This window comes from Crinia signifera, chromosome 3 (genome assembly GCF_055691185.1).
Source record: "Crinia signifera chromosome 3, ASM5569118v1, whole genome shotgun sequence".
In the NCBI taxonomy this organism is placed as follows: Eukaryota; Metazoa; Chordata; class Amphibia; order Anura; family Myobatrachidae; genus Crinia; species Crinia signifera.
In genome coordinates this window covers 306,459,188-306,485,705 of record NC_139219.1, presented here as the reverse complement: position 1 = coordinate 306,485,705, position 26,518 = coordinate 306,459,188, and the positions used below count along the sequence as shown (strand labels likewise).

The window sequence follows — 26,518 nt, the reverse complement described above, 5'->3', positions numbered from 1 at the left end:
CTCATTGTCTTCTCTTCCCAGGCTGGACCCTTGCACGCTTCTGTGCCGACGTCTTCTCCTGTTCCCTCTGGATGGTCTTGGCTTGAAGGATGCAACCCCCCCAACAAAATCTAAGTTATTTATGGGCACTATAGTATCTTGTTTAAAAATTTGTCCCTGTTACCATCTCTTTTTACCTTTCCCTAACTCCCCCTTTCCTACAAAAAGTGTACCCTCTTTGCTTGTGTGTTGATGCAACAAACTTACCCGATTCAGCTCCCTTGATAGCCCTATGCCAGCCTCCTCATTGTCTTCTCTTCCCAGGCTGGACCCTTGCACGCTTCTGTGCCGACGTCTTCTCCTGTTCCCTCTGGATTTGTCGTGATGGACGTGAAGCAAAAGGAAAAAAAAAAAAAAAGTAAGTTCATATCTACTCCTGCCAGGTTCTCTTCTACCTCTGACCCTCTATACTTGCCAAGCCCCCTTTCCTACAAAAAGTCTACCCTCTTTGCTTGTGTGTTGATGCAACAAACTTACCCGATTCAGCTCCCTTGATAGCCCTATGCCAGCCTCCTCATTGTCTTCTCTTCCCAGGCTGGACCCTTGCACGCTTCTGTGCCGACGTCTTCTCCTGTTCCCTCTGGATGGTCTTGGCTTGAAGGATGCAACCCCCCCAACAAAATCTAAGTTATTTATGGGCACTATAGTATCTTGTTTAAAAATTTGTCCCTGTTACCATCTCTTTTTACCTTTCCCTAACTCCCCCTTTCCTACAAAAAGTGTACCCTCTTTGCTTGTGTGTTGATGCAACAAACTTACCCGATTCAGCTCCCTTGATAGCCCTATGCCAGCCTCCTCATTGTCTTCTCTTCCCAGGCTGGACCCTTGCACGCTTCTGTGCCGACGTCTTCTCCTGTTCCCTCTGGATTTGTCGTGATGGACGTGAAGCAAAAGGAAAAAAAAAACAAAAAGTAAGTTCATATCTACTCCTGCCAGGTTCTCTTCTACGTCTGACCCTCTATACTTGCCAAGCCCCCTTTCCTACAAAAAGTGTACCCTCTTTGCTTGTGTGTTGATGCAACAAACTTACCCGATTCAGCTCCCTTGATAGCCCTATGCCAGCCTCCTCATTGTCTTCTCTTCCCAGGCTGGACCCTTGCACGCTTCTGTGCCGACGTCTTCTCCTGTTCCCTCTGGATTTGTCGTGATGGACGTGAAGCAAAAGGAAAAAAAAAAAAAAAGTAAGTTCATATCTACTCCTGCCAGGTTCTCTTCTACCTCTGACCCTCTATACTTGCCAAGCCCCCTTTCCTACAAAAAGTCTACCCTCTTTGCTTGTGTGTTGATGCAACAAACTTACCCGATTCAGCTCCCTTGATAGCCCTATGCCAGCCTCCTCATTGTCTTCTCTTCCCAGGCTGGACCCTTGCACGCTTCTGTGCCGACGTCTTCTCCTGTTCCCTCTGGATTTGTCGTGATGGACGTGAAGCAAAAGGAAAAAAAAACAAAAGTAAGTTCATATCTACTCCTGCCAGGTTCTCTGACGAATCTCTAACCCTGCGAAGAAAGCTTGAGGCAACTTACCCTCTGCCGCAGCACTGGAAAGCCTTATGACAGCCCGTCTTCTCTTTGCAGACTGGACCCCTTGATGCTTGACGAATCTTCAGTGTGGCAGAGGTGCAGAGCCTTCTTGAACGTTATTTCTGAAAGAAAGTGTGAGTTATTGACTAAAGTTTTCAACCCTCTGCTATCTGTCCCTTACCCTACATCACTCTTGCCCTGCGAAGAAAGCCTGAGGCAACTTACCCTCTGCCGCAGCACTGGAAAGCCTTATGACAGCCCGTTGTCTCTTTGCAGACTGGACCCCTTGATGCTTGACGAATCTTCAGTGTGGCAGAGGTGCAGAACCTTCTTGGACGTTATTTCTGAAAGAAAGTGTGAGTTATTGACTAAAGTTTTCAACCCTCTGCTATCTGTCCCTTACCCTACATCACTCTTGCCCTGCGAAGAAAGCCTGAGGCAACTTACCCTCTGCCGCAGCACTGGAAAGCCTTATGACAGCCCGTCTTCTCTTTGCAGACTGGACCCCTTGATGCTTGACGAATCTTCAGTGTGGCAGAGGTGCAGAGCCTTCTTGAACGTTATTTCTGAAAGAAAGTGTGAGTTATTGACTAAAGTTTTCAACCCTCTGCTATCTGTCCCTTACCCTACATCACTCTTGCCCTGCGAAGAAAGCCTGAGGCAACTTACCCTCTGCCGCAGCACTGGAAAGCCTTATGACAGCCCGTTGTCTCTTTGCAGACTGGACCCCTTGATGCTTGACGAATCTTCAGTGTGGCAGAGGTGCAGAGCCTTCTTGAACGTTATTTCTGAAAGAAAGTGTGAGTTATTGACTAAAGTTTTCAACCCTCTGCTATCTGTCCCTTACCCTACATCACTCTTGCCCTGCGAAGAAAGCATGAGGCAACTTACCCTCTGCCGCAGCACTGGAAAGCCTTATGACAGCCCGTCGTCTCTTTGCAGACTGGACCCCTTGATGCTTGACGAATCTTCAGTGTGGCAGAGGTGCAGAACCTTCTTGGACGTTATTTCTGAAAGAAAGTGTGAGTTATTGACTAAAGTTTTCAACCCTCTGCTATCTGTCCCTTACCCTACATCACTCTTGCCCTGCGAAGAAAGCCTGAGGCAACTTACCCTCTGCCGCAGCACTGGAAAGCCTTATGACAGCCCGTTGTCTCTTTGCAGACTGGACCCCTTGATGCTTGACGAATCTTCAGTGTGGCAGAGGTGCAGAGCCTTCTTGAACGTTATTTCTGAAAGAAAGTGTGAGTTATTGACTAAAGTTTTCAACCCTCTGCTATCTGTCCCTTACCCTACATCACTCTTGCCCTGCGAAGAAAGCATGAGGCAACTTACCCTCTGCCGCAGCACTGGAAAGCCTTATGACAGCCCGTTGTCTCTTTTCAGACTGGACCCCTTGATGCTTGACGAATCTTCAGTGTGGCAGAGGTGCAGAGCCTTCTTGAACGTTATTTCTGAAAGAAAGTGTGAGTTATTGACTAAAGTTTTCAACCCTCTGCTATCTGTCCCTTACCCTACATCACTCTTGCCCTGCGAAGAAAGCCTGAGGCAACTTACCCTCTGCCGCAGCACTGGAAAGCCTTATGACAGCCCGTCTTCTCTTTGCAGACTGGACCCCTTGATGCTTGACGAATCTTCAGTGTGGCAGAGGTGCAGAACCTTCTTGGACGTTATTTCTGAAAGAAAGTGTGAGTTATTGACTAAAGTTTTCAACCCTCTGCTATCTGTCCCTTACCCTACATCACTCTTGCCCTGCGAAGAAAGCCTGAGGCAACTTACCCTCTGCCGCAGCACTGGAAAGCCTTATGACAGCCCGTTGTCTCTTTGCAGACTGGACCCCTTGATGCTTGACGAATCTTCAGTGTGGCAGAGGTGCAGAGCCTTCTTGAACGTTATTTCTGAAAGAAAGTGTGAGTTATTGACTAAAGTTTTCAACCCTCTGCTATCTGTCCCTTACCCTACATCACTCTTGCCCTGCGAAGAAAGCCTGAGGCAACTTACCCTCTGCCGCAGCACTGGAAAGCCTTATGACAGCCCGTCTTCTCTTTGCAGACTGGACCCCTTGATGCTTGACGAATCTTCAGTGTGGCAGAGGTGCAGAGCCTTCTTGAACGTTATTTCTGAAAGAAAGTGTGAGTTATTGACTAAAGTTTTCAACCCTCTGCTATCTGTCCCTTACCCTACATCACTCTTGCCCTGCGAAGAAAGCCTGAGGCAACTTACCCTCTGCCGCAGCACTGGAAAGCCTTATGACAGCCCGTTGTCTCTTTGCAGACTGGACCCCTTGATGCTTGACGAATCTTCAGTGTGGCAGAGGTGCAGAGCCTTCTTGAACGTTATTTCTGAAAGAAAGTGTTAGTTATTGACTAAAGTTTTCAACCCTCTGCTATCTGTCCCTTACCCTACATCACTCTTGCCCTGCGAAGAAAGCATGAGGCAACTTACCCTCTGCCGCAGCACTGGAAAGCCTTATGACAGCCCGTCTTCTCTTTGCAGACTGGACCCCTTGATGCTTGACGAATCTTCAGTGTGGCAGAGGTGCAGAGCCTTCTTGAACGTTATTTCTGAAAGAAAGTGTGAGTTATTGACTAAAGTTTTCAACCCTCTGCTATCTGTCCCTTACCCTACATCACTCTTGCCCTGCGAAGAAAGCATGAGGCAACTTACCCTCTGCCGCAGCACTGGAAAGCCTTATGACAGCCCGTCTTCTCTTTGCAGACTGGACCCCTTGATGCTTGACGAATCTTCAGTGTGGCAGAGGTGCAGAGCCTTCTTGAACGTTATTTCTGAAAGAAAGTGTTAGTTATTGACTAAAGTTTTCAACCCTCTGCTATCTGTCCCTTACCCTACATCACTCTTGCCCTGCGAAGAAAGCATGAGGCAACTTACCCTCTGCCGCAGCACTGGAAAGCCTTATGACAGCCCGTCTTCTCTTTGCAGACTGGACCCCTTGATGCTTGACGAATCTTCAGTGTGGCAGAGGTGCAGAGCCTTCTTGGACGTTATTTCTGAAAGAAAGTGTGAGTTATTGACTAAAGTTTTCAACCCTCTGCTATCTGTCCCTTACCCTACATCACTCTTGCCCTGCGAAGAAAGCATGAGGCAACTTACCCTCTGCCGCAGCACTGGAAAGCCTTATGACAGCCCGTCGTCTCTTTGCAGACTGGACCCCTTGATGCTTGATAGTGTGGCAGCCTTCTGTTGTAGTGCCTTGATGGAAAACAAAGTTATTTTCAAATGGAAATAAAATCATGCATAAGCATTATTCAACAGATTTATTTAACATACAAAAGTAAATAAAATATAATTAAAGTTACCTTTAGGTTAGGCTTGGTCATCTTTTTCTTTTTCAGGGTCCACCTTTGGGGCTCTGCCCTCCTGGTCCACCTTTGGGGCTCTGCCCTCCTGGTCCACCTTTGGGGCTCTGCCCTCCTGGTCCACCTTTGGGGCTCTGCCCTCCTGGTCCACCTTTGGTTCTCTGGCCTGCTTCACCTCCTTTGGTTCTCTGGCCTGCTTCACCTCCTTTGGTTCTCTGGCCTGCTTCACCTCCTTTGGTTCTCTGGCCTGCTTCACCTCCTTTGGTTCTCTGGCCTGCTTCACCTCCTTTGGTTCTCTGGCCTGCTTCACCTCCTTTGGTTCTCTGGCCTGCTTCACCTCCTTTGGTTCTCTGGCCTGCTTCACCTCCTTTGGTTCTCTGGCCTGCTTCACCTCCTTTGGTTCTCTGAACACCTTGACCTTTGGAGCTTTGAGAGCCTGCTCCTTCAGCTGTTCTGTCTCTTTCTTGTCATACACCACTCTCCAATGAAGCTCCTCCTGTGCTGTGCCAGCCTTTGTCCTTTTTTGTCTTCCTGCCTTGCCCTCCTTTATGGCTCCAACCACCTTTTCCTTTGTTCCTCTGACAACCTTGTGCTCCTTACTTCCTGTGGCCATATGCTGCTTCTTTAAACTTGCCCGGTTTTGTTGTGCTGTCGTCAACATGTCTGTCAGGCGCATGCTTGCCGGTGTCTCCTGTTGTGCCGTGTCTTTCTGCTCCTTCTGCTGGCCTTTGTTCTTGTTTCCTTTAACCACTCCCCAAGAATGCTCCTCCTTGGCTCCGTCAGCCTTCTCATTTGCCATTCTTGCAGCAATGACCTCCTTTGTGGATCTGAGAACCTTGTCCTTTGGTCCTTTGAACACCTGCTGCTCCTCACTTCCTGTGGCAACATGCTGCTGCTGTTCTGTTTGCCGTTTTTGCTGTGCTGTAATCAGCATCTCCATCAGGCACAAGCTCGCCTGCGTTTCCTGTTGGCCCATGTCCGCCTGCTTCTTCTGCTGGGTTATGTCTGCCTCTCTCTCGCTTTGTACTCTCTCCTCATTTTCCTTCGCTGCTCTGTTCCACATTTCTTGTGTTAATCGATCAAAGTTCTCCTTCTCTGCTCTGGTACGCTCAGTCTCCTCGGCTCTGACTCGCTCCGCTTCCTTGGCTCTGGCACGCTCAGCCTCTTCGGCTCTGGCACGCTCAGCCTCCATTTGTGCTCTTTTGAGCCGCTCCTCCTCCGCTACATCTTCCCGTACCAGATCAAGTGCTCTATCCCAAACACGGCGGTCATGTGTTAGGGACTGCATCAACTGTCCTTGTGGTCTAGCCTGCTCCATTTGATCCCGTCTTTGATGGCTTTGGTATGCCCTTTCAGCTTCCTCTTGTCGAGCATACCAACCAGGATCAATCAATGATGTTGATGGTGAAGTTTGTCGGAGTCCACGAACTTGTGCGGCTGAAGATCTTTCTTCTGTCATCAGCTGAAGGCTTGTACAGATCATGCTGCTATTGGCATTGCACTGCTGCTGCCACATAAGCATGCACTGTAGAATCTGTTCCATGTGTTGACATTGCACTGAATGGTTGGCCTGGAAGTCAGTCAGTTGTGTACTCATTTGTTGCAGAGTCACCTGTCCTTCCCTCTCTTGGTTCTGTGTTGTGGTCATGTTATCAATCTTCTGCTGCATTGTCTGTACATGTCCAGCCAGAGATACATTTGATGCCACAAGTTCATCAAAGTATCGACCAATCGATATCATTGCCTCTGTTTGTTGACTGATGGTTGCATTCATCTGATTGATGCTCTGTTCCATCTTGTCAAAACGACTTGCATTCCTTTCAGCATCTTCAGCTCTTCTTTCCTCCAATTGCCTCAAAGCCTCCAGAATGGCAGTTTGATGTGAATCTATAATACAAAAATCAGTTTAGTTTTTTATGTAATATTCATTTTTCCATCAAACATATTCACAAATTTGAATTCTAACCTTGTTGTGCAGATTCCGGTATTTTATGTGAAACATGCTGGTCCTCAAGAGTTTGGCTCTGTGTTTCAGCTTCTTGTTGCATTGTAACGTCTTGCAACGATGTTTGAAGCAGAGGGACACTTTCCATTTCCTCCATTAGTGTTGCTATAATTGAAAAATACCAAAATAATTTGATAATGTTTGTAATATTTGTACTGAAAAGGTTAATTTTTTTTTGACCATGGCTTACCAGGCAGCTCACCGGTTGGTGCTGTGGTTTCTTTCTGAAATGCTCCAAAAGAAACCCTTCTCTTGACCTTTTCAACAGCAGCTGTAATATTCAAACATAAACTAATGGTACGTTTGTCATTTTTAAAGTAAAACATTTATAAAAAATCACATTCCTCACCTGTTTGTTCTGTTTTTGACGTATTCTGCGATGTGATTTCCTTTGCTGTCTTTGAATGCATTGGTGATGCTTATAAAAAAAAAAAACTCATTTCAGACTATTTGTTAATATTTAAGTAATAACCACAAATATTTTGGCTTTCAAATGGTACTTCCTAAATGTTAGAACTACATAAATGAACAATTGCATTCCTCACTTGTGTGCGAAGTTTTAGTCTTCTTCAGCGGCGTCATCTCCTTTTCCGTCTGGCGATCTTCAGGTGTTGAATCAGCTGGTGATCCTTTTTTGGAAAAAAGGTAAACATTACTTAAACAACTATTCTATAATAAGCACTAACATTTCAGTTCTTTCAAATAATACTTCCTAAATGAAAATGTTAGTACTACATCAATGAACAAATGCATTCCTCACTTGTGTGTGAAGTTTTCGACTTCTTCCGCGGCGTCATCTCCTTTTCCGTCTGGCGATCTTCAGGTGTTGAATCAGCTGGTGATCCTTTTTATAAAAAAAGGTCATTACTTAAACAACTATTCTATAATAAGCACTAACATTTCAGTTCTTTCAAATATTACTTCCTAAATGAAAATGTTAGTACTACATAAATGAACAATTGCATTCCTCACTTGTGTGTGAAGTTTTAGTCTTCTTCAGCGGCGTCATCTCCTTTTCCGTCTGGCGATCTTCAGGTGTTGAATCAGCTGGTGATCCTTTTTTGGAAAAAAGGTAAACATTACTTAAACAACTATTCTATAATAAGCACTAACATTTCAGTTCTTTCAAATATTACTTCCTAAATGAAAATGTTAGTACTACATAAATGAACAATTGCATTCCTCACTTGTGTGTGAAGTTTTCGACTTCTTCCGCGGCGTCATCTCCTTTTCCGTCTGGCGATCTTCAGGTGTTGAATCAGCTGGTGATCCTTTTTATAAAAAAAGGTCATTACTTAAACAACTATTCTATAATAAGCACTAACATTTCAGTTCTTTCAAATATTACTTCCTAAATGAAAATGTTAGTACTACATAAATGAACAATTGCATTCCTCACTTGTGTGTGAAGTTTTAGTCTTCTTCAGCGGCGTCATCTCCTTTTCCGTCTGGCGATCTTCAGGTGTTGAATCAGCTGGTGATCCTTTTTTGGAAAAAAGGTAAACATTACTTAAACAACTATTCTATAATAAGCACTAACATTTCAGTTCTTTCAAATATTACTTCCTAAATGAAAATGTTAGTACTACATAAATTAACAATTGCATTCCTCACTTGTGTGTGAAGTTTTCGACTTCTTCCGCGGCGTCATCTCCTTTTCCGTCTGGCGATCTTCAGGTGTTGAATCAGCTGGTGATCCTTTTTATAAAAAAAGGTCATTACTTAAACAACTATTCTATAATAAGCACTAACATTTCAGTTCTTTCAAATATTACTTCCTAAATGAAAATGTTAGTACTACATAAATGAACAATTGCATTCCTCACTTGTGTGCGAAGTTTTAGTCTTCTTCAGCGGCGTCATCTTCTTTTCCGCCTTTGGATCCTCAAATGTGGAATCTGTTGGTGATCATTATGTAAAAAAAAGATAACCATTATACAATTGTTATTATTGCTTATTAGGTGATTCATCGCGCCATTCACACCGTCGTAAGGGGCTGCGCCCCCTTAACCTGTGTAGTTATTTATTGCAGGGGTTCTATGGGTGGGTGTAGCTGCTTTGGGGTTGGTGTGGGAATGGAGTGGCAGGTTTGTGGATAATGTGGGTTGTGTAGTTGCAGGCTGTGGGTTGAGCCTTGACGGTTTTGTGGTTTGGTTAGGTGCATGGCCGCATGTGGGTGGTGTAGGGGCTGTTGATGCTTGCTGGGGGATTAAGCTGTGGGGACAGTGGCAGGAGATTAGTGGGAGAGGGTGCAGGTGTAGAGGGACTGAGGGCACTGTCCAGAGATTGGCTGTGATGGTGGGGGGATGAGGAGGGCTGTTTGTTTTGGTTGGTTATGCTGCCGGGGGACTGATGACTGGGGACAGTGGCAGGATAACTAGGGAGTGCGGTGCACCGGGTCTTGTGGTTGGGCGATAGGCTGTAGAAACATTTTAGGGAGGGCAGCTGGTGATGCTGATTGGAGACTGACGGATGGTGAGACTGTCTGGGGGTGGTGGGGTTGCAGTGCTGATGGCGATGTTGGCAGGGGAATGAGGGCGGGAGATTGCGGTGGCATGTTATTGTGGATGTTGACGCTATTGGGGGTGTGATGGGTTGGTACACTGGGCTGGAGATTAGAGGGGGTGGAGATTGAGTGCGTGGCGTCTTGTTATTGTGCTGGGTGTGTGATGGCTGTGGACACTGGTGAGAGAGTTTGTGGGGTGAGGCTGGTGGGGGACTGATAGCTGGGGACGCTGTCTGGAGAGCATGGTGGGCTGGTGATTATAGAGTGGGACAAGGTGTGTGGACACTGGTGGGAGATTGTACTTGGGTGGGAATGCAGGTGTCTGATGGGTGGGGACACTGTGCTTGAGATGTGGGGGGGGGGCGTATTGGGGGCAGTGCGGCTGGCGATGGTGCTGGGAGACTGAGGGCTGTGGGCACTGTTGGAAGATTGTGTGGTGCGGGGACACTGTCCATAGATGAGGTGGTTTGCTGTGCTGGTGGCATTGCTGCGGATGTACACGGGTGAGAGATTGTTGTGTGGTGTTCAGTCTGGTGCCACCTGCGGGAGATGCGCAGGGTTGGGGGGCAACTGGGGACGCACCACTTAGGGGGTATGCGCTACTTTTTTTACTGACCTGACTTGTGGTTCCTCAGGTTTACAGCTGCAGGGAGGGGGGGGGGGGCGGGGGGACTGGTGCAGGCAGAGGCCAATGTGTGTATTATATATTTGGCTACTTGTGTATGTTTATGTGTGTATAAGGCTAGGTGGGGGGTGGCGTTTCATGTGTGACCCGCCCAGCGTTATAGACACACTCTAAAGGATGATTGACACATGTAGCCAAATATATAAGAGATAATAATATTTCAGCTCTTTCAAATGGTACATCCTAAATTAGCAATGGCATTCCTCACCTGTTTGTGATTTTTTTGCCTGCTTGTGCGGCGTGGTTTCCTTTGCCGTCTTCTTTTTTGCTGCATCCTTTGTAGCACCTTAAAAAAATTATGTTAGAGTTAATATATTTGTAATTGCATTACAAGGTAGTCTACACTAAATTTAATTAAATAAGTCTGTATAAAGATTAAGTTTTACTTTCATGCCCTTGAGAAATCATGTAAAGCATATTGAATGATTTTTAACAGCAAAATGCAAGTGCATGTCTATATAATTTATGTTGCAGGCCCTCTGACTCCTTAAGCTGCAAGCTTTAAGAGTCAAACATATAGACACCCTTACATATGCATAAAAACAAACACCCAAAGAAATTATACCTTGTGCACTGGTTCCAGGCCTTTCTTCTGGGACAACCTTCAAGAACTCTTCTAGCTTCTTCTCCCAATCCTTCTTCAGCTTGTGGCCACTCTGCATCTTCAGACTGGTTGCTCTTCTGCAGTCACGCCACCTCTTCTTGCAGCTTTCCTGTGTTCGGTGGAAAATCCCCTCTCCGCTGACTGCACGTGAAACTTCATCCCATGCCGTGCTTGGCAACCTGGTTTGTGAAGTCCTTTCCTGTGGATCAAACAGCTTAACAAAGTGATGTATTACCTGAGTGATGAGGGTCTCAGTTTCTTCATCTGTGAAATTGGGTCCTCTGCCGATTGCTTCTCCAGCGTCATCTTCTTTGGCACTCTGTGATGGTTGTCTCTGCTCTGCTTCTTCCTGTGAAGAGAGAGAAAGTCTACCTCTTTCTTGTTGAGCCATTGGTAAATCCAATTCTTCTCTCTGTTGCGATGCCTGCTCTTCCTCTGAGTAGAGAGAAAGCCTGCTTCTTTCTTCCTGGGACATTTCTAAAAAAATAAACTTAAGGGACAAAAGCAATGTTTTAGATTATATATAGATATTTTATGTATAGATAAACATCCATGTATATATTTATACACACACGTACATATTGTTTAGGAAAAATGGTACTTGTGTACTAACACGGCGCCCATAGCATTGCATACCATTTCACATGCGATGGTATGCGATTCGACGCTATTTCGTGCTATAGTATACGATGGCATACAATTTTAAAATTGTATGCCATTGTATATGGCATACAATGCCATGCGATTATAAATTATATAAGCACCCTCACGGGTGCTTAAAATGCTTAAATGCACCACCATGCCACCACCCCAGTATAAACGGCGGTACACGTCCTACGACCTTTTCATACCCCCACTATCCACGTGGAGTTGAGAATAGAAAGTGTGGCGAGCACAGCGACACCCGCAAGGGAACGCGGATACCTTCACAGGTATCCGTGTCCCCTCGCGGGGTCGCTGCGCTCGTAACCCTTCGGGCTCACATTTATACTGGGTGTGGGGGGGGGGGAGGGGTGGCATGGAGGTGCATTTAAGCACCCATTAGGGTGCTTATACAATGTATAATCACATGCCATCCCATTGCATGGCAAATATCGCCCGATATCGCGTTGCGTGTATGGCATGCGATGCGATAAAGACATCGTGAGACCCATTATCAGGGCGCCGTGCTATTACACAAGTACCAGAAAAAATAAATCAATTCTCTATTATAGAATTAACATAACTGGTCTTTGCCATGTCACCCATCTGAATGGATTTTCCAGTCATGCTCACTGACAACACCTGTGTCAAAAAAAAACCATCAATCAAAAGCAAGGCCTAATCCAGACCAATCAGCATGAGCGACTTGTGATGACTGAGGAATAAGACAGGCGTCGCCATGGATGCAAAGTCAGCCATAGTGACACCTGCATTATTTTCCAGTCATGCTCACTGACAACACCTGTGTCCAAAAAATCCATCAATCAAAAGCAAGGCCTAATCCAGACCAATCAGCATGAGCGACTGGTGAGTGGGGATGACTGAGGAATAAGACAGGCGTCGCCATGGATGCAAAGTCAGCCATAGTGACACCTGCATTATTTTCCAGTCATGCTCACTGACAACACCTGTGTCCAAAAAATCCATCAATCAAAAGCAAGGCCTAATCCAGACCAATCAGCATGAGCGACTGGTGAGTGGGGATGACTGAGGAATAAGACAGGCGTCGCCATGGATGCAAAGTCAGCCATAGGGACACCTGCATTATTTTCCAGTCATGCTCACTGACAACACCTGTGTCCAAAAAAACCATCAATCAAAAGCAAGGCCTAATCCACACCAATCAGCATGAGCGACTGGTGAGTGGGGATGACTGAGGAATAAGACAGGCGTCGCCATGGATGCAAAGTCAGCCATAGTGACACCTGCATTATTTTCCAGTCATGCTCACTGACAACACCTGTGTCCAAAAAATCCATCAATCAAAAGCAAGGCCTAATCCAGACCAATCAGCATGAGCGACTGGTGAGTGGGGATGACTGAGGAATAAGACAGGCGTCGCCATGGATGCAAAGTCAGCCATAGTGACACCTGCATTATTTTCCAGTCATGCTCACTGACAACACCTGTGTCAAAAAAAACCATCAATCAAAAGCAAGGCCTAATCCAGACCAATCAGCATGAGCGACTGGTGAGTGGGGATGACTGAGGAATAAGACAGGCGTCGCCATGGATGCAAAGTCAGCCATAGTGACACCTGCATTATTTTCCAGTCATGCTCACTGACAACACCTGTGTCCAAAAAATCCATCAATCAAAAGCAAGGCCTAATCCACACCAATCAGCATGAGCGACTGGTGAGTGGGGATGACTGAGGAATAAGACAGGCGTCGCCATGGATGCAAAGTCAGCCATAGTGACACCTGCATTATTTTCCAGTCATGCTCACTGACAACACCTGTGTCAAAAAAACCATCAATCAAAAGCAAGGCCTAATCCAGACCAATCAGCATGAGCGACTGGTGAGTGGGGATGACTGAGGAATAAGACAGGCGTCGCCATGGATGCAAAGTCAGCCATAGTGACACCTGCATTATTTTCCAGTCATGCTCACTGACAACACCTGTGTCCAAAAAATCCATCAATCAAAAGCAAGGCCTAATCCAGACCAATCAGCATGAGCGACTGGTGAGTGGGGATGACTGAGGAATAAGACAGGCGTCGCCATGGATGCAAAGTCAGCCATAGTGACACCTGCATTATTTTCCAGTCATGCTCACTGACAACACCTGTGTCAAAAAAAACCATCAATCAAAAGCAAGGCCTAATCCAGACCAATCAGCATGAGCGACTGGTGAGTGGGGATGACTGAGGAATAAGACAGGCGTCGCCATGGATGCAAAGTCAGCCATAGTGACACCTGCATTATTTTCCAGTCATGCTCACTGACAACACCTGTGTCCAAAAAATCCATCAATCAAAAGCAAGGCCTAATCCAGACCAATCAGCATGAGCGACTGGTGAGTGGGGATGACTGAGGAATAAGACAGGCGTCGCCATGGATGCAAAGTCAGCCATAGTGACACCTGCATTATTTTCCAGTCATGCTCACTGACAACACCTGTGTCAAAAAAAACCATCAATCAAAAGCAAGGCCTAATCCAGACCAATCAGCATGAGCGACTGGTGAGTGGGGATGACTGAGGAATAAGACAGGCGTCGCCATGGATGCAAAGTCAGCCATAGTGACACCTGCATTATTTTCCAGTCATGCTCACTGACAACATCTGTGTCCAAAAAATCCATCAATCAAAAGCAAGGCCTAATCCACACCAATCAGCATGAGCGACTGGTGAGTGGGGATGACTGAGGAATAAGACAGGCGTCGCCATGGATGCAAAGTCAGCCATAGTGACACCTGCATTATTTTCCAGTCATGCTCACTGACAACACCTGTGTAAAAAAAATCCATCAATCAAAAGCAAGGCCTAATCCACACCAATCAGCATGAGCGACTGGTGAGTGGGGATGACTGAGGAATAAGACAGGCGTCGCCATGGATGCAAAGTCAGCCATAGTGACACCTGCATTATTTTCCAGTCATGCTCACTGACAACACCTGTGTAAAAAAAATCCATCAATCAAAAGCAAGGCCTAATCCAGACCAATCAGCATGAGCGACTGGTGAGTGGGGATGACTGAGGAATAAGACAGGCGTCGCCATGGATGCAAAGTCAGCCATAGTGACACCTGCATTATTTTCCAGTCATGCTCACTGACAACACCTGTGTCCAAAAAATCCATCAATCAAAAGCAAGGCCTAATCCACACCAATCAGCATGAGCGACTGGTGAGTGGGGATGACTGAGGAATAAGACAGGCGTCGCCATGGATGCAAAGTCAGCCATAGTGACACCTGCATTATTTTCCAGTCATGCTCACTGACAACACCTGTGTCCAAAAAATCCATCAATCAAAAGCAAGGCCTAATCCACACCAATCAGCATGAGCGACTGGTGAGTGGGGATGACTGAGGAATAAGACAGGCGTCGCCATGGATGCAAAGTCAGCCATAGTGACACCTGCATTATTTTCCAGTCATGCTCACTGACAACACCTGTGTCAAAAAAAACCATCAATCAAAAGCAAGGCCTAATCCAGACCAATCAGCATGAGCGACTGGTGAGTGGGGATGACTGAGGAATAAGACAGGCGTCGCCATGGATGCAAAGTCAGCCATAGTGACACCTGCATTATTTTCCAGTCATGCTCACTGACAACACCTGTGTCCAAAAAATCCATCAATCAAAAGCAAGGCCTAATCCACACCAATCAGCATGAGCGACTGGTGAGTGGGGATGACTGAGGAATAAGACAGGCGTCGCCATGGATGCAAAGTCAGCCATAGTGACACCTGCATTATTTTCCAGTCATGCTCACTGACAACACCTGTGTCAAAAAAAACCATCAATCAAAAGCAAGGCCTAATCCAGACCAATCAGCATGAGCGACTGGTGAGTGGGGATGACTGAGGAATAAGACAGGCGTCGCCATGGATGCAAAGTCAGCCATAGTGACACCTGCATTATTTTCCAGTCATGCTCACTGACAACACCTGTGTCCAAAAAATCCATCAATCAAAAGCAAGGCCTAATCCAGACCAATCAGCATGAGCGACTGGTGAGTGGGGATGACTGAGGAATAAGACAGGCGTCGCCATGGATGCAAAGTCAGCCATAGTGACACCTGCATTATTTTCCAGTCATGCTCACTGACAACACCTGTGTCAAAAAAAAACATCAATCAAAAGCAAGGCCTAATCCAGACCAATCAGCATGAGCGACTGGTGAGTGGGGATGACTGAGGAATAAGACAGGCGTCGCCATGGATGCAAAGTCAGCCATAGTGACACCTGCATTATTTTCCAGTCATGCTCACTGACAACACCTGTGTCCAAAAAATCCATCAATCAAAAGCAAGGCCTAATCCAGACCAATCAGCATGAGCGACTGGTGAGTGGGGATGACTGAGGAATAAGACAGGCGTCGCCATGGATGCAAAGTCAGCCATAGTGACACCTGCATTATTTTCCAGTCATGCTCACTGACAACACCTGTGTCAAAAAAAACCATCAATCAAAAGCAAGGCCTAATCCAGACCAATCAGCATGAGCGACTGGTGAGTGGGGATGACTGAGGAATAAGACAGGCGTCGCCATGGATGCAAAGTCAGCCATAGTGACACCTGCATTATTTTCCAGTCATGCTCACTGACAACACCTGTGTCCAAAAAATCCATCAATCAAAAGCAAGGCCTAATCCACACCAATCAGCATGAGCGACTGGTGAGTGGGGATGACTGAGGAATAAGACAGGCGTCGCCATGGATGCAAAGTCAGCCATAGTGACACCTGCATTATTTTCCAGTCATGCTAACTGACAACACCTGTGTCCAAAAAATCCATCAATCAAAAGCAAGGCCTAATCCACACCAATCAGCATGAGCGACTGGTGAGTGGGGATGACTGAGGAATAAGACAGGCGTCGCCATGGATGCAAAGTCAGCCATAGTGACACCTGCATTATTTTCCAGTCATGCTCACTGACAACACCTGTGTCAAAAAAAACCATCAATCAAAAGCAAGGCCTAATCCAGACCAATCAGCATGAGCGACTGGTGAGTGGGGATGACTGAGGAATAAGACAGGCGTCGCCATGGATGCAAAGTCAGCCATAGTGACACCTGCATTATTTTCCAGTCATGCTCACTGACAACACCTGTGTCCAAAAAATCCATCAATCAAAAGCAAGGCCTAATCCACACCAATCAGCATGAGCGACTGGTGAGTGGGGATGACTGAGGAATAAGACAGGCGTCGCCATGGATGCAAAGTCAGCCATAGTGACACCTGCATTATTTTCCAGTCATGCTCACTGACAACACCTGTGTCAAAAAAACCATCAATCAAAAGCAAGGCCTAATCCAGACCAATCAGCATGAGCGACTGGTGAGTGGGGATGACTGAGGAATAAGACAGGCGTCGCCATGGATGCAAAGTCAGCCATAGTGACACCTGCATTATTTTCCAGTCATGCTCACTGACAACACCTGTGTCCAAAAAATCCATCAATCAAAAGCAAGGCCTAATCCAGACCAATCAGCATGAGCGACTGGTGAGTGGGGATGACTGAGGAATAAGACAGGCGTCGCCATGGATGCAAAGTCAGCCATAGTGACACCTGCATTATTTTCCAGTCATGCTCACTGACAACACCTGTGTCAAAAAAAACCATCAATCAAAAGCAAGGCCTAATCCAGACCAATCAGCATGAGCGACTGGTGAGTGGGGATGACTGAGGAATAAGACAGGCGTCGCCATGGATGCAAAGTCAGCCATAGTGACACCTGCATTATTTTCCAGTCATGCTCACTGACAACACCTGTGTCCAAAAAATCCATCAATCAAAAGCAAGGCCTAATCCAGACCAATCAGCATGAGCGACTGGTGAGTGGGGATGACTGAGGAATAAGACAGGCGTCGCCATGGATGCAAAGTCAGCCATAGTGACACCTGCATTATTTTCCAGTCATGCTCACTGACAACACCTGTTTTAAAGCAGGACACATTAAACAGTACATATAAAAAGTTAGGACTAAATTGAAAGACATAAAGCAAGACATTTACCCAACGGTACTATATAGTCTGCATATAAAAATTCATACTAAGTGTGTAGAGGATGCTGGGGTTAGTGTGTGAGAGTGTAATGAGGGCAGACCCGGAGATTAAGCCTGTGGTGTAGGGGAGCAGTTTGATTAAGTATGGGGGGTGCGGGTGTAAGGCGGGTCCGGGAGAATACCCTGTGGTGTTGTGAGGGGGGCCGGTGGTAGGGAGGTGGGACCGGGAGAATACCCTCTGGTGGTGTGGGGGGCAGGGGGAACAGAGGTTGGTGTAATGGAGATAATTGTAAAAGGTGAAGCGGAGTGGGGGGGGGGGACTAGATACAGCACAGTGTCTATGGGTGGAGAGGAGGAGGGAGTTCTGCGCTTACAGTGAAGAAGAGAAATTCCACAGGTTCCGGTCCAATGGGTCTCCTGCTCTGCCGGTGGGTCTCCTCCTCTGCGCCTTACGTTCACTCCTTCCAGGCGTCGTCAGAACACTACTCCGCTCAGCAAAGCTCTCCTGCCGGTGATTGTAATCCAAAAGCCAATAACGAGAAGCCAGCCAAACTTACGCAGCAAGGCAGCAATCTCTAGCAAATGGCGCCTAAGCAAGGGAGGGGACAGTTTTTATTGTGTAAAAGAGCGGCAAAACATAGCTCCTCCTTCAAAATAACATTGCTATGGTTTCATTGGACAGCTTAGTGGCACCACAATACATAGAGGGCATCCTGATTTGTTCATTTAAATGATGCCTTTGGAGCGCATATCTGAATGGTGGAATATTGGCGCGAAGAAACTGTGATGTTTGTTAGTTTGTTTATGAAGTGCTGCCAGAACCATTACCTTTTAAAGTTAAAAAGGTTACACACACCTGCCAACTGCCAAATAAATCACATATGACACAGTACATGATGGGAGGCGGAGCGTCAGCGCTAGCATAGCGCAGCACACTGCCAGGCCATTATGGGACCTGTAGTACCACAATTAAAAACAGTGTCCATAAAACCTCTAACAGTGTTTTGTTGGGGTTATAAACATTATCTGCGGGTTGACTAGTTGGAGGTTTAGGGGAGTGTGGATTTAGTCGGGTATAGGGGTGCTTTGGGGTGCCGTATTTTAGGGGTACAGCTAGTGAGATGGAGGGATCCCAGGGGTGCAGACTGTGATGGGTGAGTGTGTAGCGGGTGTGTTTGCAGCGCTGCACAGTGACAGGTCATTCTGGCACTTGTAGTGCCACAGTCATGATAGGCCCCGGCAATGCGCTAGCGTAGAGCCGGGCGTCTACATGTACAAGAGATGCAGTGTGACTTTGGGGAGTGTGGATTTAGTCGGGTATAGGGGTGCTTTGGGGTGCCGTATTTTAGGGGTACAGCTAATGAGAGGGAGGGATCCCAGGGGTGCAGACTGTGATGGGTGAGTGTGTAGCGGGTGTGTTTGCAGCGCTGCACAGTGACAGGTCATTCTGGCACTTGTAGTGCCACAGTCATGATAGGCCCCGGCAATGCGCTAGCGTAGAGCTGGGCGTCTACATGTTCAAGAGATGCAGTGTGACTTTGGGGAGTGTGGATTTAGTCGGGTATAGGGGTGCTTTGGGGTGCCGTATTTTAGGGGTACAGCTAGTGAGAGGGAGGGATCCCAGGGGTGCAGACTGTGATGGGTGAGTGTGTAGCGGGTGTGTTTGCAGCGCTGCACAGTGACAGGTCATTCTGGCACTTGTAGTGCCACAGTCCTGTTAGGCGCCGGCAATGCGCTAGAGTGGAGGTAGGCGACTGATTGTAGGCGGGAGGCAGTGTGACTGAATGGGGAGGCTTGGGAAGTCTGCATTTAGCCGGCAATGGGGGTGCCGTATTTTAGGGGTGCAGCTAGGGAGATGGAGGGATCCCAGGGGTGGAGGCCTTCCTGGGTGAGGGTTTAATGGGCGTGTGCGGCGCTGAAGAGTGGCAGGTCATTCTGACACTTGTGGTGCCACAGTGATGATAGGCGCCGGCAATGCGCTAGAGTGGAGGTAGGCGACTGAATGTAGGCGGGAGGCTGTGTGACTGTATGGGGAGGCTTGGAAAGTCTGCATTTAGCCGGGAACGGGGGTTGCCGTATTTTATGGGTGCAGCGAGGGAGATGGAGGGATCCCGGGGGTGGAACCCTTCATGGATGGGGGTGTGCGGCGCTGAGCAGTGCCAGGTCGTTGTGGCACTTGTGGTGCCAGCAGGGCCGGTGTGAGTCATGTTAGGCACCAAAATAGGGAAGTATGCCTCTAGGGAAAGTGTGGGGGAGGTCTCACATGTTGCACAGCAGCCATCTGCATTAAGTACAACAGGGATGCTCACGGACATGCTAGTATTTTGGAAAGTCCGACTTTAGCGCCCCACGAGATCGCGGCACCCTAGGCAGCTGCCTACTGGGCGCGGCAGTCATGATAGGCGCCGGCAATGGGCTAGAGTGGAGGTAGGCGACTGATTGTAGGCGGGAGGCAGTGTGACTGAATGGGGAGGCTTGGGAAGTCTGCATTTAGCCGGCAATGGGGGTGCCGTATTTTAGGGGTGCAGCTAGGGAGATGGAGGGATCCCAGGGGTGGAGGCCTTCCTGGGTGAGGGTTTAATGGGCGTGTGCGGCGCTGAAGAGTGGCAGGTCATTCTGACACTTGTGGTGCCACAGTGATGATAGGCGCCGGCAATACGCTAGAGTGGAGCTAGGCGACTGAATGTAGGCGGGAGGCTGCGTGACTGTATGGGGAGGCTTGGGGAGTCTGCATTTAGCCGGGAACGGGGGTTGCCGTATTTTATGGGTGCAGCAAGGGAGAAGGAGGGATCCCAGGGGTGGAGCCCTTCATGGATGTGGGTGTGCGGCGCTGAGCAGTGCCAGGTCGTTGTGGCACTTGTGGTGCCAGCAGGGCCGGTGTGAGTCATGTTAGGCACCAAAGTAGGGAAGTATGCCTCTAGGGAAAGTGTGGGGGAGGTCTCACATGTTGCACAGCAGCCATCTGCATTAAGTACAACAGGGATGCTCACGGACATGCTAGTATTTTGGAAAGTCTGACTTTAGCGCCCCACGAGATCGCGGCACCCTAGGCAGCTGCCTACTGAGCGCGGCAGTCATGATAGGCGCCGGCAATGGGCTAGAGTGGAGGTAGGCGACTGATTGTAGGCGGGAGGCAGTGTGACTGAATGGGGAGGCTTGGGAAGTCTGCATTTAGCCGGCAATGGGGGTGCCGTATTTTAGGGGTGCAGCTAGGGAGATGGAGGGATCCCAGGGGTGGAGGCCTTCCTGGGTGAAGGTTTAATGGGCGTGTGCGGCGCTGAAGAGTGGCAGGTCATTCTGGCACTTGTGGTGCCACAGTGATGATATGCCCCGGCAATACGCTAGAGTGGAGCTAGGCGACTGAATGTAGGCGGGAGGCTGCGTGACTGTATGGGGAGGCTTGGGGAGTCTGCATTTAGCCGGGAACGGGGGTTGCCGTATTTTATGGGTGCAGCAAGGGAGAAGGAGGGATCCCAGGGGTGGAGACCTTCATGGGTGATGGTTTATTGGGGGTGTTGGGCGCTGGTGCCACGGTCAGAATACTGCTGCTCAACGTGGTCTACATGTTGACTGACTGATGGGTGACTAGGGGGATATTGCGGCGTTTAGATTTTGACAAATATAGGGGGACTTAGGGGTGGTGCAGCGTAGAAAGATATCAAACTATTAACGGTGGACCTTGAGTAAGGCAAGCGAAATGCGCTCTGATTATAAACAGTCGACCTTGCGTTTGCCGACCAAATAGCAGTCGACCAATTAATTTTCGACCTAGTACTTGTCGATGTAAAAGCGGTCGACCAAATTAGGTTCGATCTTTTAATTATCGACCTTGTCACGGTCGACCTATATACAGTTCGACCTAATAGCTGTCGTCCAATTAAGTTTCGACCTTGTACTTGTAGATGTAAAAGCGGACGACCATTAAAGGTTCGATCTTGTATTATTCGACCTTGAACTGGTCGTCCTATTTTTAGTTCGACCTAACAACGGTCGACCTAATTAATATCGACATAGTACTGGTCGAACTAATAGAGTTCGACCTATGGTTAGTTCGCCCTCAAACAGTTCGACCTATATACTGGCAGACCTAATAGCGGTCTACCTTTATTCATTTCGACCTTGCATATTTCGACCTAACTATGTTCGACCTACTGCTACTGTCTGTCCATAAATTTTCGATAACACCGTACTGTCGGACTCACGGTTTCGACCTAAATACCGTCGATATTATACGCGTCGACCGTATGATCCCATTCCACTCTAGTATACAGTATGTATTATACTGCTGTGCAAAATTCCTTCCTTCATCTGTCCTTATTTTTAATTACTTGGCAATTGATTACTTTAATTAATTTTGTAATTAGTATTATCAGTTCATAACTATTTTCTATTATTAGGATATTTCTGTGGCAATTAGCCCTAAATCACTGTGAGCAGATATAAGAACTTGAAGGTTATGTAAAGAAATGTTAGAATATGTTTAGGCGTATAAGTTATAGATGTTATAACTTACTAGAGAAATAGATAATTGACATTTGAATGTTACTTTTAACTTCCTACTTATACATTTCGTTATATATAATTCTTATATGAAAACAAATATATAATGATTACAGGTGGGATCTGCCATCCAAAGGGATAATACATTTTTCCAACTTAAAAGGTTTCTAAGAACTTCAAGCAAAACCAGCCTATTTCACCAGTGGCGACCTACATTCCAGTCCGTTCGTCTACCCCCCCCCCCCCCCTCCCATGCGCCTATTCTGCAGCGTGAGAGGCTGGGGACACAGCCAGCAGCTCAGAGAGCCATTAGCCATGTCCCCACAGTGGTGAAAATGGTTTTACTTCCCAATCGGCCCCTGTGTATCATCATGACTAGACTATTGCAATGCCCTCTACTTTGGTCTCCCAGCTTGCAGATGGTAAAAATGCAGCTGCCAGGCTAGTAACCAACATCTCCATTTCAGCAATATAACACCCATTCTCTACTCTCTTCACTTGCTACCTCTAAGGTGGTAAATTACTTTTAAGATTGGCTTAATGACTTTCAAAATCCTTCATAACCAAAGGCCAAGGTACTTGAAACAGCTTCTGATTCCTTACTGCCTCACTCGATAACTGCTATCTGCAACTGATTAACTGTACCTAGAATATCCCTGTACACTTTCAGCTTTGTGGCTCTAACACTATGGAACTCTATTCCTCGCACAGTGCAAGAGGCCTTTACTAGTGATCTGATCATTACAAAAAGTGTGTGAGGTGCATGTAGTCAAATCGGTACTTGTTTCCTAGCACGGCCACAAAGATCATGATCGTGGGCATCGTGAGGAAAAATCGGGGGCATCGCGGCCATCGCATGCACTAAAAAATCGGGTGCGATGGCCGCGATTTCCCCATAGGGAACAATGTTAAATGCCTCAATTTAGCCGCGATGCCCCCGATTTCCCATAGGAAACAATGTTAAATGGGTCAATTTACCCAAATCATCATAGGGAACAATGGTAAATGGCCCAGAAACCCCCCAAAACACCCCTGAACAGTGAAATGTCCCCCCAAAAGTATTTAACGCCACCCCACGATCAACGTGAACCCGAAGCGTGGCGAGCGCAGCGAGCCCGCGAGGGGTGGCGGTACGCGTCCTCCGACCTTTTCATACCCCCACTATCCACGTCGGCGTGGAGTTGAGAATAGAATAGTGTGGTGAGCGCAGCAAGCCACCGAGCCCGAAGCGTGGCGAGCGCAGCGAGCCCCGCGAGGGGACGCGGACAGCTGTGAAGCCCGCAAGGGGACGCGTATACCTGTGAAGGTGTCTGCGTCCCCTCGCGGGGCTCGCCCGAAGCGTGGCGAGCGCAGCGTGCCCCGCGAGGGGACGCGGATACCTGTGAAGCCTGCGAAGGGAAGCGTTTACCTGTGAAGGTATCCGCGTCCCCTCGCGGGGCGCGCTGCGCTCGCCACGCTTCGGGCTCAGTGGCTCGCTGCGCTCGCCACACTATTCTATTCTCAACTCCACGCCGACGTGAATAGTGGGGGTATGAAAAGGTCGGAGGACGCGTACTCGCTGCGCTCGCCACACTTCGGGTTCACGTTGATCGTGGGGTGGCGTAAAATACTTTTGGGGGGACATTTCACTGTTCAGGGGTGTTTTGGGGGGTTTCTGGGCCATTTACCATTGTTCCCTATGATGATTTGGGTAAATTGACCCATTTAACATTGTTTCCTATGGGAAATCGGGGGCATCGCGGCTAAATTGAGGCATTTAACATTGTTCCCTATGGGGAAATCGCGGGCATCGCGTCTGGACCATTTAAGCCTTTTTTAGCCGCATACGACGCGACCGACCCGATTTTGACTGTTTTCAATGCATTTCAATGGGAAAATCGGGGGCATCGCGTCGGTTGCGTCGTATACCACTAAAAATGACACCCCATGCCCGCGATTGTGGCCGTGCTAGGAAACAAGTACCGTCAAATCTCTCAAGTAGCTTGGAGTAATCACTGCATGATTAAACAATGAGGGAAATATACCAGTAGAGAGAGATCACAGATTTTAATTAAGATTAGGATGATCAAAGGAGACAGAGTTTTACTTATTTAGGATCAAGAGGAGAGGTAGTAAAGTAGGAGGATTAGAACAGTGTTGATAGTTCACCTTCATTTGTGAGATGGATCAAATGAAGAGAAAGTGCCAGGGGGTTCAGAAGGACCTGAGCAGGTTAAGGCCCCCATACATTAGTCCGACTTGTCCTAGGGACAAGTCGGACCTGGTTTTCCCTGCAGCTCCCCGGGAGGGAGACACACGATTACGCACTTGATGTGCCAAGTTTTGCATATGATAAATCACATAGATTTATAGACAGCCAGGCGGAGGGAACAGGGGGAGGCGGCGTAGGGAGCCGGGCAGGTGAGTCATCTGTATGGGCTGTTTTTTTCAAGTGCTCTACTCCTCCCGCCGCTGCTCGGCAGCCAGCGTCTTCTCCTGCCAGGCGCCCTGCTCCCGCTGGCACTGTGACTCTGAGGGCAAAAGCTTCCTCACCTGTCCGGCTCCCTACGCCGCCTCCCCCTGTTCCCTCAAAGCCCCCAGCGCTACCCGGAAGTGTGGATTCCGGGAACGCTGGGGTGCAGTGCTCGGCCCAGCCCACCAGCAATGTATTCCCCTCCGGCAACGAGCAAACCCCCCCCCCCTGGCAACAAGTATGACACCACTGACAACCAGCATGAAACCCCATGCAAAGTGCATGCATCCCCTGGCAACAAGCATGTAACCACTGATATTGAGCAAGAAACTCCTGGTAACAAGAATGTAACTCCGGGTAATGAGCATGTAGGTAAGTGACAGTTATGTGGCATTATATTTAATAGTCATCACGGTGTGCAGTGTTATATGAACTGGGTATTATGGTGTGTTGTATAATATGTAATGGCCATTACGTGTGTTGTTTAATCTGTAATGGGCATTGCGGTGTGTTGTATAATATGTAATGGGTATTACCTTGTGTTGGATAATACGTAATGGGCATTATGGTGTGTTGTATAATGGGTATCATGGTGTGTTGTATAATACCTAATGGGCATTATGGTGTATTGTATAATATGTAATCGGCATTGCGGTGTGTTGTATAATACGTAATGGGCATTATGGTGTGTTCTATAAAACGTAATGGGCATTGTGGTGTGTTATATAACATGTAATGGGCATTATAGTGTGTTGTATAATACGTAATGGGCATTATGGTGTGTTGTATAATACGTAATGGGCATTATGGTGTTTTTTATAATATGTAATGGGCATTACGGTGTGTTGTATGATCTGTAATGGGCATTGCGGTGTGTTGTATAATATGTAATGGGTATGACCTTGTGTTGGATAATACGTAATGGGCATTATGGTGTGTTGTATAATGGGTATTTGTTAGGGACACGGGAGATCTCGCCAACCCTAACTCCGTTGTCACCTCTTGGAGTTGGCGGATGCGTGCTAAGCTAACCTTCACCAATAATAGCCGCGTTCGTGGGAGCCCGTTAGTCAGGCTCCCACCCCGATGCCACCTGGTCTTACTAGTGACAACGCAGCCGCCAAGGCCAGAGGTAAACAAGGGGAAAGCTACCTAACAACCAAGAGGCGAGAACTACCCTGCCCTACGGAGGAGGGTGCCAGCGGATATCACTCTAAGCTGGAACCCGCTATGCCAATGCTGCTGGCAACGGGTAAGACAATACACAGTAGCCAAACTGACAGGTGTAACAATACACAAGGTAGACCCAATAAGATAATGCTAACAGGTGTAACCATACACAGTATGCTGACACAATAAGTACTGCTGACGGGTGTAACAATACACAGTATGCTGACACAATAAGTACTGCTGACAGGTGTAACAATACACAGTATGCTGACACAATAAGTACTGCTGACGGGTGTAACAATACACAGTATGTTGACACAATAAGAACTTGATGAGTAAGGAGACAAAGAGTGGGAATCTCCCAACTTATCTGACAACAGAGGGATCAGCAGGCAGAAACAGACAAGGATCCTGGAGGCAGTCAGGAACAGGTCACTGGAAACAGGAGCCAAATGCTGAGTGGAGCCTGGAACCGGGAACACTCTGGACACCAGATCAAGAGCTATAGCCGGCGTCAGTGTCCCGGCCATTCAGTTTAAATAGCGCGCCAAGCGCTACCCTGACGCTACGTGCGGCGTCATGTACACCCCTTCCTCCCTGCGGCCGCCAGGCGTCCCCCGTCGCCTTGGCAACCGCTGCGGCAGGGGAGGAAGGGGTTGTACGCAGGCAGCCTGACGTCCGTCAGCGTCCGCCGGAAGCTCCCGGCTGGTGACGCGACGGCGTCGAGGTAACCCGGCAACCGCCGGGACGGCATTAGAGGAGACTGCCGGGCGAGCGGAGGCGCTGCCTGTGCAGCTCCTAACAGTACCCCCCCCTTGAGGAGGGGTCACCGAACCCTTAGACCCAGGTTTGAACGGGAAGGTCTTAAAGAACTCTGCTTTGAGTCTGGGTGCATGTAAAAATCGCTCAGGTACCCAAGACCTCTCCTCTTCTCCGAACCCTTTCCAATGGACCAAAAATTTAAGTTGACCCCGAACGACCTTGGAATCTAATATCTGTTCTACTATGAATTCTTTGTGCCCTTGAACGAGGACTGGTTTACGGTTCAGAGGAGGCCCTGAT

General features: G+C 47.8%; 2 protein-coding genes and 1 long non-coding RNA gene across 7 annotated transcripts in view; 1 reads left to right on the top strand and 2 right to left on the bottom strand.

The window, feature by feature from the left end:
- The window catches only part of RAD51AP2 (RAD51 associated protein 2), a 180,620-nt gene that overhangs the window by 49,838 nt on the left and 104,264 nt on the right, over positions 1–26,518 (top strand). The window lies entirely within an intron of this gene.
- LOC146062779 (uncharacterized) lies at positions 1,340–5,028 on the bottom strand. Of its 5 annotated transcripts, none has more exons than XR_014471519.1 (16): positions 4,878–5,028; positions 4,672–4,770; positions 4,450–4,568; positions 4,228–4,346; positions 4,006–4,124; positions 3,784–3,902; positions 3,562–3,680; positions 3,340–3,458; positions 3,118–3,236; positions 2,896–3,014; positions 2,674–2,792; positions 2,452–2,570; positions 2,230–2,348; positions 2,008–2,126; positions 1,564–1,682; positions 1,340–1,442 (listed from the first exon to the last, which is right to left on the bottom strand). It is a non-coding gene; the product is annotated as an uncharacterized LOC146062779 (long non-coding RNA). The 5 variants fall into 5 exon arrangements; XR_014471517.1 differs by lacking the exon at positions 3,118–3,236 and adding an exon at positions 1,786–1,904; XR_014471520.1 differs by lacking the exon at positions 2,896–3,014.
- LOC146062429 (uncharacterized) lies at positions 5,049–10,863 on the bottom strand. The gene is made up of 14 exons (XM_083174574.1): positions 10,639–10,863; positions 10,282–10,359; positions 8,709–8,780; positions 8,497–8,580; positions 8,282–8,365; positions 8,070–8,153; positions 7,855–7,938; positions 7,643–7,726; positions 7,428–7,511; positions 7,232–7,300; positions 7,073–7,153; positions 6,844–6,987; positions 5,102–6,764; positions 5,049–5,052 (listed from the first exon to the last, which is right to left on the bottom strand). Exons 1-14 carry the CDS (start codon positions 10,733–10,735, stop codon positions 5,049–5,051), a joined length of 2,712 nt encoding a protein of 903 aa, XP_083030700.1. The 5' UTR covers positions 10,736–10,863.